Source organism: Thalassophryne amazonica, chromosome 15 (assembly GCF_902500255.1).
Source record: "Thalassophryne amazonica chromosome 15, fThaAma1.1, whole genome shotgun sequence".
In the NCBI taxonomy this organism is placed as follows: Eukaryota; Metazoa; Chordata; class Actinopteri; order Batrachoidiformes; family Batrachoididae; genus Thalassophryne; species Thalassophryne amazonica.
Genome location: NC_047117.1, coordinates 71,173,568 through 71,188,057, shown reverse-complemented (window position 1 = coordinate 71,188,057; position 14,490 = coordinate 71,173,568). Strand labels below are relative to the sequence as shown.

General features: G+C 41.9%; 1 protein-coding gene across 1 annotated transcript in view; it reads right to left on the bottom strand.

Annotated features, from left to right (window-relative positions):
* Window positions 1-14,490, bottom strand: part of LOC117525508 (ankyrin-2-like) — a 199,307-nt gene that overhangs the window by 48,229 nt on the left and 136,588 nt on the right. The window contains 1 exon segment of the mRNA XM_034187364.1: window positions 25-102. Within this exon segment, the coding sequence (XP_034043255.1) occupies window positions 25-102 (78 nt within the window).

The following is a 14,490-nucleotide window of genomic DNA, read 5'->3' as shown; positions in this document are numbered from 1 at the left end:
TGAAATTATCTTCTATCAACTTACCTGTCCAACTGAAGCCTAGAAGATCTGCAGTGATAGCAAGGGTCTCCTCCTTCCTGTCAGCATCATCCTGCCAATCCACTATAAATGTTGCCAAAGCCAAACATCATGTTAAACTATCACAGGAAACAGTTTGAGGTGTTAAACAATAATACCAACATATGTCAAAAGTGAAATCCTTTACAGTGAACGTCTCAGAAAAACAAACAAACTTGTAAATATGAAATGTTGTTCCCTGTGAGCTCTGATATGTGGTAAAATGCTCTCAATTTAAAGTTTGATCTGAGATATTGACATGGAATATGACAAAAGTGTGATGTGTCAATATGCAGTAACTAGTGTCAGTGTTTATCAAATTTTTCAACGGTTCCAATTTGATTACAATGTCCTCAACATTTGTAATATAATTAGCACACGCACTGATGCTGATGTATTTGTTAAGCTACGTATTTACTATACTCAACAAAAATATAAATGCAACACTTTTGGCTTTGCTCCCATTTTGTATGAGATGAACTCAAAGATCTAAAACTTTTTCCACATACACAATATCACCATTTCCCTCATATATTGTTCACAAACCAGTCTAAATCTGTGATAGTGAGCACTTCTCCTTTGCTGAGATAATCCATCCCACCTCACAGGTGTGCCATATCAAGATGCTGATTAGACACCATGATTAGTGCACAGGTGTGCCTTAGACTGCCCACAATAAAAGGCCACTCTGAAAGGTTGCAGTTTTATCACACAGCACAATGCCACAGATGTCGCAAGATTTGAGGGATGCGTGCAATTGGCATGCTGACAGCAGGAATGTCAACCAGAGCTGTTGCTCGTGTATTGAATGTTCATTTCTCTACCATAAGCCATCTCCAAAGGCGTTTCAGAGAATTTGGCAGTACATCCAACCAGCCTCACAACCGCAGACCACGTGTAACCACACCAGCCCAGGACCTCCACATCCAGCATGTTCACCTCCAAGATCGTCTGAGACCAGCCACTCGGACAGCTACTGAAACAATCGGTTTGCATAACCAAAGAATTTCTGCACAAACTGTCAGAAACCATCTCAGGGAAGCTCATCTGCATGCTCGTCATCCTCATCGGGGTCTCGACCTGACTCCAGTTCGTCGTCGTAACCGACTTGAGTGGGCAAATGCTCACATTCGCTGGCGTTTGGCACGTTGGAGAGGTGTTCTCTTCACGGATGAATCCCGGTTCACACTGTCCAGGGCAGATGGCAGACAGCGTGTGTGGCGTCGTGTGGGTGAGCGGTTTTCTGATGTCAATGTTGTAGATCGAGTGGCCCATGGTGGCGGTGGGGTTATGGTATGGGCAGGCGTCTGTTATGGACGAAGAACACAGGTGCATTTTATTGATGGCATTTTGAATGCACAGAGATACCGTGACGAGATCCTGAGGCCCATTGCTTGTGCCATACATCCAAGAACATCACCTCATGTTGCAGCAGGATAATGCACGGCCCCATGTTGCAAGGATCTGTACACAATTCTTGGAAGCTGAAAATGTCCCAGTTCTTGCATGGCCGGCATACTCACCGGACATGTCACCCATTGAGCATGTCTGGGATGCTCTGGACCGGCGTATACGACAGCGTGTACCAGTTCCTGCCAATATCCAGCAACTTCGCACAGCCACTGAAGAGGAGTGGACCAACATTCCACAGGCCACAATTGACAACCTGATCAACTCTATGCAAAGGAAATGTGTTGCACTGCATGAGGCAAATGGTGGTCACACCAGATACTGACTTGTATCCCCCCCAATAAAACAAAACTGCACCTTTCAGAGTGGCCTTTTATTGTGGGCAGTCTAAAGCACACCTGTGCACTAATCATGGTGTCTAATCAGCATCTTGGTATGGCACACCTGTGAGGTGGGATGGATTATCTCAGCAAAGGAGAAGTGCTCACTATCACAGATTTAGACTGGTTTGTGAACAATATTTGAGGGAAATGGTGATATTGTGTATGTGGAAAAAGTTTTAGATCTTTGAGTTCATCTCATACAAAATGGGAGCAAAACCAAAAGTGTTGCATTTATATTTTTGTTGAGTGTATAATATTCATCGTACCGATTCTAGTACCACTACAATACCAGAAGTCTGAATCAAAATGATTTGAACCTAAGTTTTGAAACAATATGGCCATTCAATCTTGAGATTGCATAACAATATACACATATTAAAGAACTTAAAGCATGCAAAATCTCACAACACGCATGCATGCACACACGCACACAAAGAGACAACATAATCTAACACCACAACATGCAAGATGATACAAGCCAGTAAACAAATAAAAACAACACAAAATGACTAGGTATGAAAATATTATTAGGAAGAGGGGGAAAAGGTCTTGCTGCCAAGGAGAAGAAGAAAGGGAAAAAAACGTCCATGTATATCTGGGCATACCTGGCACATGTTCTGGAGTTTGTTCATCGATGACTCTCTGCACTTGATTTTCCACTGTGTCTTCCCAGGCAGACCTGGATTCAAATACATCCTCTATACCAGAGGATTGTTGCACATCCAGTAAAGGATTGGCATCAGAATCTGAACTTTGTGAAGCAGGGACGTCATATTTGAAGATGACAGAATCTGGAATCCTTTGACTAGCACTGCTAATGTCATCAGTATCCACAGATGACCTAACTAATATTTCTGTAGTCTTTGAAAGACTGATCTCTTTTATGTGAGAGGAAGAGGAGGAGGAGACTGTGTCAGCGAGAGGTTTTGGTTCAGCCATGACAGTAATTTTGGGGCATATGCTGGTTTTATCAGCGGAATTATTACTGTCAGAATAACTCCTCTCATCTTTAGTAGAGGCTTTAACAGTGTCACCATCAGTTTCAGATCTAGTCCTGCGCTCCGTCTTTACTGAGTTTTCCAGCTGACATGATTGGAACCTATGAAGCTTGGACTTATGTGAGTCTTTCATGCTTATATTAGATTTGCGCTGATGAGTAGGAATGCCATGTGTAACTGACAAAGGTGGGGCAGATTCTGGAGGATGTGTTGTGATGTCAGTTGATCCATGTACCCCGGAGGGCTCCGTTTTCCCATCTGCTGATATCTCAATGACAGAGCACTGGTCGTCCTCATCCTCCTCCTCCTCATCTTCTTCAGCAGAGGAGTGTGAGAAATCATGGGTCTGTTCCCAGTACATCGAATGGGCAACCACATCAGACTGAAGGTCTGCAATGGTAGAGTCAAGGTAGCCCAGCCCAAGGTTTTCTAGGCTTCCAACTTCACTTTGAACATTGTTTAGTCTTTCCAAAGCATTTGGGGATCCCAGCTGAACCTCTATGGAGCTGCCAAGGTCAACTCCAGATGGTGCTTGCTCCTTATCTGTTATGTCAGTGGATGATTTGATGAGATTTCTTGGTTTTGGAGCAGGAATTTTGTCATAAGCACCCTGGGTCAGTGGTGATTTGGGGATATCCTGAATGCTTATATCTACAACAGACTCATTATCCTCTAAAATTAAAGACTTCGCTTGATCTTTGAGAGGTTCCTCTCGTAGAACCTCATCAACTGTATGCTTGCCCATGTGAAAGAATGCATATTCTTTGCCACCTTCCAGTAAGCTTCTTCTTGTCATGTCAACCGCTCCTCCTCTAGTCATTTCAAACAGTTTACGCTCTTGAAACTGAAATGGGTCACGGTTTTTCTCCTCACCAGGTGTCTGAACAGGTGTTTCATCTGGAGATTTTCCATCTTCAGCAACACAAAGATTCAGTCTCTCAGCCTGGATTTGTGTATTGAAAGTGAGGTCAGTTACACCATCACATGTTGGGATATCATTTTGACCCTGCTGACCACTGCTTTCCTCGTGTAACTCTGGAATAGTTTCAGTTATATCCACAAAGCTGACATTTTTGAGGTCTTCAGCAACCATCTCTGCTTTGAAACACTCTTCACCCTGATGTTCAATGACAAAAGTCGATTCATCTGTCAGTGATGGCTTAATTAATGTGTCATCATCTACAGCGTCCTTGCTTGTCAGACTGCTGTAAGAAGCAACTGAATGCAAACGGTTATCTTCGTCTTTGTGTATTTCATCTTGTGTTACTGTTAAAAGTTGGGCATATTCATCACTTCTTCCATTTGTTTTCTCTGATTCTTTGTCATCCAATATACCTTCAGCAACTTGAGTATCATTTAGCTGTGACCGACTTTCTAACTTCTTATGAGTGTCAATGCTTGAACTATCTGTGCCCTCAATAAATGTACAAGAGCTTTCCATGACACACTTTTCAGAATTTTCCTGCAATATATCTTGCAGGGAGCACTGTGTAACTGGATCAGATCTTACATCTACCACATCTTTATGATAGCATGTCTCAAAGAACAAAGAGGCAACTGAAGTTTTACTATCTTGCTTCAGTTTAACCTCCTGTTCCATCTCCTCAAAGGTTTTGATCTTTGCAACCATTTTAAACATCTTCTCCTCTGGAGTGAATTGTTTATCAGTAGTAACACCCTCGTTGATATCTTTCTCAAGGGAAATCTGCCGTATGGTTGTTTGAAGTATCTTGCTGTCTGAGGTTTTGGGTCCAGAGCACACGTAATGTGCAGAGAAATCATCCTCTCTGTCATTTTGCATTTCAGTGATATCATGGTCATTCCCGTCCTCATGCTCATTGTCACTTTTGTCATAAGCAAAACATGCTTTGAGTTGGGAGACATAATCCTCATACACAGCCGCTATCGCTGGCATCATCTGGACATCTGGGACTTTTGATTGAGTGGGGCTCCCTTCCAAAGAGTCTGGACAGGAAGATTCTTTGGTGGGGCTTGGCTCAATTGAATCAGGTGATTTCTTGGAAGATCTGTCATCTCTGAGAGGACTTGACTCTAGTGAGTCTACATGACATGGCTGATTAACAGAGTCACCAATATCCACTGTGCTAATGTTCTCCAAATCAGATGGTCTTTGTGGTGTGCCGGAACTACTACATACTTGGGTTTTGTCAATAGACTGTACAGCAAGTGCACTGCTGTCTTCATGATCCTTGTTTAAGTCATCAAATGATCTTTTAATGTCCATGGTTCTTTCCATTGACTCAGATGACAAGGTACCAGATCCTTCATCTCTCTGCACATTTGTCTGGCACCCACTTTCCAAATCCCCTTGTTCTATGAATTCATCAGTATTTAGACTTATACCATCTGCTGACCTAAGTTTATGTTCAGTGAAATATGTTTCACTCTCTGTGTCTTTTGTTAGTATAACTTCTTGGAATCTCTCTTGGATAACATCCTCTTCTGGGCAGTGCATCACCAAGGGATTTTCCTTTAGATATTTATCCAAGTCACTATTTAACAGTGACAACATGCCTGACATATTCTTCTCATTTGTAGACAACTGTTGGTGGGTCTTTCTCTGAATATAAACTTCTTGGAAAGGTGTCTCCAAGATAGAACTCTGTGTCAGTTCATCAGGGAGATAGGAAGATTCTCCAGTGGGGCTTGACACAATTGAATCAGGGGATTTCTTTGAAGAAACATCATCTTCAACAGGACTTGGCTTTTCAGAGGCTACATGGAATGGCTGCTCACCTGGGACATCAAAAACCACAGTGCTTATGTTCTCCAAATCAGCTGATCTTTCAGGTGTGTCAGAACTACTGCTCCTAAGCTCTTGGGTCTTGTGAAGAGACTGAACAGCAACTACACTGTCTTTACAATCCTGGTGAAAGTCATGAACTGGTCGTTGAATGTCTGTGGTCCTTGGAGTTGAGTCAAAATTATTTGAAACAGAACTGGGAGAAGTTTCAGAATCATCTTCAGATGACAAGCTCTTAGGTACTTCATCTTTCTGTGCCTGCCTCTGCCAACAACTTTCCAAAACACTTTTTTCAGCAATGTCAGCATTATTTAGACTTGTATCTGCTGTTGACATAATTTCATGGTCAGTGGAATATGCTTCACTCTTTCTGTCTCTTGGCAGTATTACTTGTTTGTAACTCTCTTGGACATTGTCAATGTCTGGATGGTGTTGTATCACCACTGGTGTCTCCTTTAGATAATGTTCCAGGTTACTACTTAGCAGTGCTAACATGCCTGACATATCCTTCTCAGGCGTAGATTGTTGGTGGATCTGTTCCTTCGAGCAAACGTCTTGGAAAGACAGCTCAGTGACAAAACCTTCTGCAAATTCCTTCTGATCCTTGTGTTCTTTAGTATGAGTTACTATTTTCGTTTCTTCGGTTAACATAATCATTTGTTCCTCAGTGTTTTTTTGGATTTTGGGAACAATAACTTGTTCAAATTTCTCATGTATAATATCCTGCCCTGAAGATCTGGTGATAAGTGGCCTATCTGTAGACTCCAAATCACTGGGCAACAGTGATACCATGCCTGACATTTCCATCACATGCACAGCCAGCTCACATATGACCTTTTTCTCAACTCTCAATTCTTTCAATGGAGGTTCTTTCACCAAATTTTCTCCATCTTTAGAGGTATTCTCTGTTTCTTCAACTCTAATTGTGAATTTATCTTTCATCTTTTCATGATCCACTTCTGGTGTTGCAGGATCACTTATCTCTTTGTTATTGTCATCCAGGAAAATTGCAAGAGATTCTTTACTTTTTTCCCTTATTATTATTTCTTCAAAATTATCCTCCACAATTTCTTCTTCTACTGGAAGACTTGCCATTGGGGTGGCATCTGAATACTGATCCAAGTCACTACTCAATAATGACACCAACCCTGACATATCCTTCTTTGTGGATTTTTCTTTATTAATATCAATGTCAAGGTGGAATTCCTGTAATTGTGGCTGCTCATTTTCAGTACTTTCCATCATTTTGATTTCAGTGCCACTTTGAGAGCACTTAAACTTGTTTGTGTGATCATGCACTGTAATTTCTTTCATCACTTCATCAACTTTCACTTCATGTGAAGGTACAACATGTAGTTCTTCACTATATGTAGATAAGGCAAATATTTCAGAGTTTGTTTGAGGTGGAACTGCCAGGTTATCGTGATTTTCACTTTCATCAGAGCTGGAGTGAGATATCATAATCTCCATATCGCCTTCTGGGATTTCAGCGAACCCTTCATGCTTTGGACTCTCAGGACTTTGAACATCACCTTTTACTTCCTCAACAACCAAGACACGTTTCCTAGAATGTGTTCCATAACAAGGATGAGAGTCAGTGTCAGAGTCATCTGCCAAGATCTCCTTCTTTGGTCCCACTCTCTGGAAGCTCCTTTCCACTGCTGCTGATGTCTGCCTGAAAAGCTGGTACTCAGGGCTTTCCTCCAGCTCAGCCTTTATGTCAGCACTGAAATCTTCAGAAGGCCTGCGATCAGGGCTTATTTGAAGGTCTTCAGATAAGAGCATGCCAGTGCTTATAACTGGTTCTTCCAATTGCATCCCACTGACACTCTTCTCTGACCACTTTGTTTCTTCTTGTTGTAAGCTAACCCCTCCCTCATCAAATGGAGTTTTGTCAGCAAATTTTACTACCTTACCAAAATGGCTGACATCTGAAATGAAATGTGATTTCTCAGAATTTTCTTGCACTATGCCTGCTGCTTGCTCCTCTGATTCTGCGATATCACCACTCTGTGGATCAGTGTGTGGTTTTAATGCAGGACTGTGTTCAGGACTCTGCATCTCTTCAGAACCTACTGATTCAGATATCAACACCAAAATACTTGAAGTTGTCATAGATTTATGTTCAAAAAGTCCAGCTTTATTTTTGGAAGGATTCTGCCCAGTCTGGAATGCTTTCATCAAATCCTTGACTGACATAGTCTCCTCTAATCTTTCTGTCTGTGATCTGGGTGATTTAGGGGACTTGGGAACTTTGGGAAGTTCTGGCATATCTGCCTGCATCTTCTTTGTTATAACTGAAAATTTTGGTTGAGGAATGACAATCTGTGTATTTTTATGGCCTTCCTCTTCCTCAACCTTTTGTTGTAAAGCTCTGACCCTTTCCTTTATCGAACCAATAGGTGTCTCAACCACCAGAGGAGAAACGGGAGGGTCCATATCTGGGGCAGGAACAAGGCCACCCTCAATAAGAACAGCATCTCCATCTAATGACTCCTCAGAGCTCATCCTTTGCATTTCTCCCTCAGAGCTGCTACAACCAGAAAGCTCTCTGTCTCTAAGTTTTTTACGAATAGGCTTTTTGATATCTGGAGGACGGCGTTTTCCATCACGCTTCACAATAACTTGTTCAAATTTATCTTGAACAATGTCCTCTTGAGCAGCACTTATCACTACAGGTCTCTCCTCCAGGTACTGATCCATGTCCGAGCTGAGATGTGAGACAAGGCCTGTCATATCTCTAACATCTGTGGCAGGACGACATGAGGCCTCACTCTCGATGAAAACCTCCTGTAAGATTGGTTCTTCAACTGAAGTTGTTTCTGTTTTGACACACACATTTTTCTCAGAGAATAAACCCCACCTCTCTGTTTTTGAATCATCTTGTAACTGTTCCTCCCCACTATCATTTAGTCCTTCCCTTAAAATCTCACCAACTCTTTCCAGCCTCTCTTTAAAGTGTTCCAGGTGATCCAAAGGCTCTTCTGACAGCGTTTCCTCCAACCTGCTACCTCTGTTTCGGTCTTCAGCAATTAAGTGATCTGTAGTTAAAATAGTCGACATTTTTATCAGGTCTTGCTTCACGTCTGATATGTCTGAGAGAAGGTCCGGACTTGCAAGAGTTGCAGGGTCAAGAGGTTGGTTAGTTTTCAGAGAGAATGTCTCGGTAGATTCAGACTCATCATCTTCCATTAAAATAATTTCACAACCAAAAAGGGTGAAGAACACAGGGGACAAATTAAGTGGGGAAGAGAGACATCAGAAAACTGTGATCAAGACAATGTTCTTAAAAAATCCATCTTCAGTTCAGTGAGTAAGAAGAATGACAGGGCAGAGGATAAGTAAGTCTTGAAAAGAAGACGACAACAAGAATGACAATCCAGAGGAGTTTGGAGGGGAGTAGAGCAACAGCACAAGCAGAGCCAAGAGAAGGAACAAAACAGGTAGAATATGGACAAACATATATTTTCATTTGTTTGACTACACATTGTTGGTTTTATGTGTATCAAAAGAAACCAAAGAAACTGAAAATTCAACATGTGAAACATAACAACATGAAAGTATAACAGACAAACATAACATCTCAAGACTGTCATGTCTGCCTCTAAAATAACTATTTCAAAGCATACGAAACAGTTTGAGAAAGAAAGCCTGAATTATTCAAACAATACTTTAAGAAGAGCTGAATCATTCTTATTCCTTTGAGATTCTGTTTTTGGTTTTGAAGTTTAAAAATCATGATTCATAATTGAAATAGACTTAATTAATATACAGTATTTACTGAGAAAAATGGTGATGTGTTCAATATTTATTTTACCCGCTGTATATATAAAGGGCATTCAGAAAGTATTTACAGCGCTTCACTTTTTCCACATTTTGTTATGTTACAGCCTTATTCCAAAATGGAGTAAATTTGGTTTTCCCCCTCAAAATTCTACTCTCAACACACCATAATGACAACATGAAAAATTTTTATTTTTTTCCAAATTTATTAAAAATAAAAACCTAAGAAACCACATGCACCTAAGTATTCACACCCTTTGCTCAATACTTTGTTGATGCACCTTGGTGCACCTATCTTTGGGCAGTTTTGCCCATTCTTCTTTGCAGCACCTCTGCATCAGGTTGGATGGGGAGCATCCGTGCACAGCCATTTTCAGTTCTCTCCAGAGATGTTCAATTGGATTCAGGTGTGGGCTTTGGCTGGGCCAATCACGGACATTCACAGAGTTGAGAGAGATCACTACTTACGAGGTCTGTCAATAAAGTATAGGTCCTTTTTATTTTTTTCAAAAACTATATGGATTTCATTCATTTGTTTTTACGTCAGACATGCTTGAACCCTCGTGCGCATGCGTGAGTTTTTCCACGCCTGTCGGTGACGTCATTCACCTGTGAGCACTCCTTGTGGGAGGAGTCGTCCAGCCCCTCGTCGGAATTCCTTTGTCTGAGAAGTTGCTGAGAGACTGGCGCTTTGTTTGATCTTGATTTTTTTAATGAAAGACGTGCGGACGGGTCCGCGCATCGGGACGCAGCCGGCGCGGTGCGGCGGCACAGGAAAAACACCTCCGTGTTGATAACCATTTGTAAAATCCAGGCGGCTTTTGATGGCTTTCAGTGGAGTGAGTATATGAGAAATTGTTTAACAGCTGGACATGTTCCAACTTGTCCTTAAGGCTTCCAACAGAGGTGTTTTTCCTGTGGCAGAGCGTCGCGGCGGCTGCGAGCCGACGCTGCAATCCGTCCGCACGTCTTTCATTAAAAAAATCTCCTTTAACAGTGGAATATCCGGATAAAATGCTGAAACCGACTTCTTCTGAAACTTCTCTGTTCTCTCACGACGTCCTGGATCAATAGAGCCTGAAATGTGGAGGTTTTCAGCTTGAAACAGGCTGACGACGGCGCCTGGGAGCGCTGCATGACGTCCCACTCCGTGGGAAGTCCTCAAAATCACCTCAAAATCTTTCATCAGCCGTTAAAATTTTCACTGAAAACCAGCTTAATTTTTCGAACCGTGTCCACTTCGATGTGCCTCACGGGTTTAGAAAAAATTTTGATCAAACAAAGCGCCAGTCTCTCAGCAACTTCTCAGACAAAGGAATTCCGACGAGGGGCTGGACGACTCCTCCCACTTGACACTTTTTTCCCTCTCTTTCCTGCTCCATGTGGAATGTATTTTGAACAGCTTAAGGTAATTATTTTTAATGTTTTTTTTTATAGCTTGATAAAATAGTTCCTAGCTGTAAAAGTATGTCTGTATGTTGATGTCTGTTGTATGTAAAAGTATGTTGATTTAATATCTTGTTAATGGATCATATGACCTCCGCTGTGTGTGCGCGCACTGAGGCAAGACCTGAGAGGCTATTTTTGGAGCGGCTCTCCTCTTGCGCACACAATTCCACCTGCTCTGTGCGCTGGACTCTATATAAAATAATTATTTTCTAGCAGATTAATAATTTTCTGTCAAACCTTGGATGCTGAAAACACCTCTAATCACTTCTGGAATTAATGGATCACATGAGCTCCTCTGTGTGTGCGCACTGAGGCAGTGACTCATCATCACGCTTCAAACAAGCATTTAGGCAGAACGCCAGCTCACAAAAGAGTGATTTTTCAGTCAATATTGTACGAACACAAAGTTAAAATTTGGATGACTGCGTGAAAGTGGATGTGTGTTTAAAGCCATGGAAGATAATAACTCCAGTGGAGCAGCTAAGGTGGAGAGCGCGCAAAATACCGATTTTGAAGAAATAACACAAAGTCAAACGTTGTATCATGGTGACTTGTAAGCTGCGGAAGAAATAAAGAAATATATATATATATATATATATATATATATATATACTGAAAATGATCCACAGGTGCATATAATAAAACGGCCACCTCATTCTGTATGCAGAACGGCACAGAGCACAAAAGAGCGCTTTTGCAGAAATAAACGGATTAACACAAAGTTAAAAGTGGATTCATGTTGTAAAAATGACTGTGCTTAAAGCCAGGGAAAAAATAAAGCCAGCAAGCCACGGATGGAAAGGAAGCCACTTAGAAAGAGCACAGAGGTGGCTGTCCATGAAAGGACAACAGCAGCGCGCACGCAAAAGAGCGATTTTGCAGAAATAAACGGACAAACATAAAGTTTTGTGTGTTCAAAGCCGCAGAAGAAAAGCCAGAGAGCCACGGAGCCAGCGAGGAGCACAGAGGCGGCTCTCCAGGAACCCATGGTTCGGGTCTAGCTGGTCTGGTGCATTACAGGCGGACAGCAACCTGGCGCACAGCGCACAACTGCGGAACTGTGATGGAGTGTCTAGTTTTGGACTGCGTTTAAAAAAAATGTGAGCCATTTGAGGCTGTAATGACAGGTCGGTCGTGGCTCACGAGAGGCTGCTATGCGGCACATGCGGGGTACAGAGAGGCACATAGTGGCACCTTCATAGTGGATACGTGATAGATGAAAACGTGGGTCATTCTTCGAATAATCACCCCACACCCATGCGTGGCTCCTTCTTCAGCCTTCATTATTCGGTGGGACCGAGGCCTTAGTCTATTAGATGTTGGGGGTCACAAATATAATTAGTTTGAACATCTGATTCTCTGCTCTGCCCACGATGCTATGTATTGCCAAAGTCAGAAGAATAAAAATCAGCTGTATTACTTTGTCACTGTATATAGGCTCCCTGGCCCATACCTCTTAAATGAATTTGGTGAATTCATCTCTAACTTATCAACAAGTGCGGATAACATTTTGATTATTGGTGACTTCAACGTTCATATAAATAAGCCTTCTGATCTCCTCTGCAAATTGTTTATGGAAATTATGGCTGTATTAGAATTCCAGCAATGCAATCATGATTTGACGCACATTAGTGGAAATACCTTGGATTTAGTTCTCACACGTGGTATTGCTGTCACAAATATTGACATCATGCCTCTTGCATCAGTGGTCTCTGATCACTCACTTATTAGGTTTACAGTTTCGCTGCCGTGTTTAGTGGAACAACAACCTTATTTATCACTACGGCGATACATTAACTCCTCAACTACGACTGAACTTGAAGCTAGAGTGCCTGATATCTTAGCGTCACATCTGGAAAATACCTAATCAGTAGACAGTCTTGTGGACAGTTTAAACTCAGCGCTCAAAACTATACTCGACATGATTGCGCCACCTTTAAAACCATGCCCCCCCCCCCCCCCCCAAAAAAAACCCACAGTCACCTTGGTTCAATGATTACTTGCATGACCTCAAGCATAGGGCTAGAGGTTTACAACGGAAATGGCATACTTCAAAATTAGAAGTAGGCCACCTTGCGTGGCGTGATGCTATCCTGGATTATAAGCATGCACTACTGGCGACAAAGTGGGCCAACTACTCTGATTTGATCAACAAAAGCAAGCATAACTCAAAGTTCTTGTTTGACACGGTGGCAACACTTATTCATGGACAACCACCTGTAAGTCACTCTCCTTTTACAGCACAAGATTTCTTGGATTACTTTAAGAAGAAAACAGACAACATTAGGATAAACATATCCCAGCATGCCTTAACCCAGCCACTACACCCTACTACTGAGGTGGGTGCTATCACTGAGGTCTTACCTAGATTTACAGAATTTGATAATATCTCACTAGGCGTGCTGACGAAACTCGTAACGTCTACAAAAAGCACAACCTGCTTATTTGACCCTATACAAACAAAACTGTTTAAGGACCTGTGGCTCACTCTTAGGCCGACTGTGCTAGAAACTATTAATCTCTCATTAACCTCTGGATATGTTCAAAAATGTTTCAAATCTGTAGTGATTAAAGCATTACTTAAGAAATCTAATCTTGACCCTAGTATACTGAAAAACTATAGCCCAATATCAAATCTATCACTTTGCTCTAAAGTTCTGGAAAAGGAGGTTTCACAGCAACTCGTGAACCACCTTACTGAGAATAATCTTTTTGAGCAACTGCAGTCTGCTTTTAGAAAATACCATTCCGCAGAGACAGCTCTCACGAAAGTGGTGATTGATCTTCTGCTTGCAATGGATTCGGACACCACCTCGGTTCTGGTGCCATTAGATCTTAGTGCTGCATTTGATACCGCGGATCATCATGTTCTACTCGATAGGCTGGAGAATCATTTTAGGATTACTGGGAATGCCCTTGCATGGTTGACATCATACCTGACCAGTCACACTCAGTGTGTTTTTTACAACAACACTACCTCTAACCTTAGTGCTTAGTGACATGAAATTTGGCATTCCACAGGGGTCCACTTTAGGCCCCCTGCTTTTCTCCTTTTATATAGCACCCCTTCGGCACATACTGATGTGTTTTTGGGATTACCTTTCATTGCTATGCTGACGATACTCAGTTACACATGCCGATAACTGCTGGTAATCTCATCCACATAAAATCCTTAAAAGACTGCCTTGCATCAGTGAAAAGGTGGATGTTTAGCAATTTCCTACTTTTAAACTCTGACAAGATTGAAATGATGGTTCTTGGTCCAGTGAGACATCGGCATCAATTTGACCAGCTAACACTTAGCCTAGGCTCAATTGTCATACATCACAATGACAAAGTGACGAACCTTAGGGTAATTGTGGTTCCTACGTTGTCCTTTGGCCTCCACATTAGAGATATTACAAGGACTGCTTTCTTCCACCTATGAAATATAGGGAAAATTCATCCCATCCTGTCTATGGATGATACTGAGACCCTGAATCATGAGTTTGGCTCTTCTAGACTGGACTACTGCAATGTCCTATTTTCTGGTTTACCACAGTACAGCATTAGGGGTCTTCAATTGGTTCAAAATGCTGCTGCCAGACTTTTGACAGGAAGCAGAAAGTTTGACCACATTACATCCATTTTGGCATCTCTTCACTGG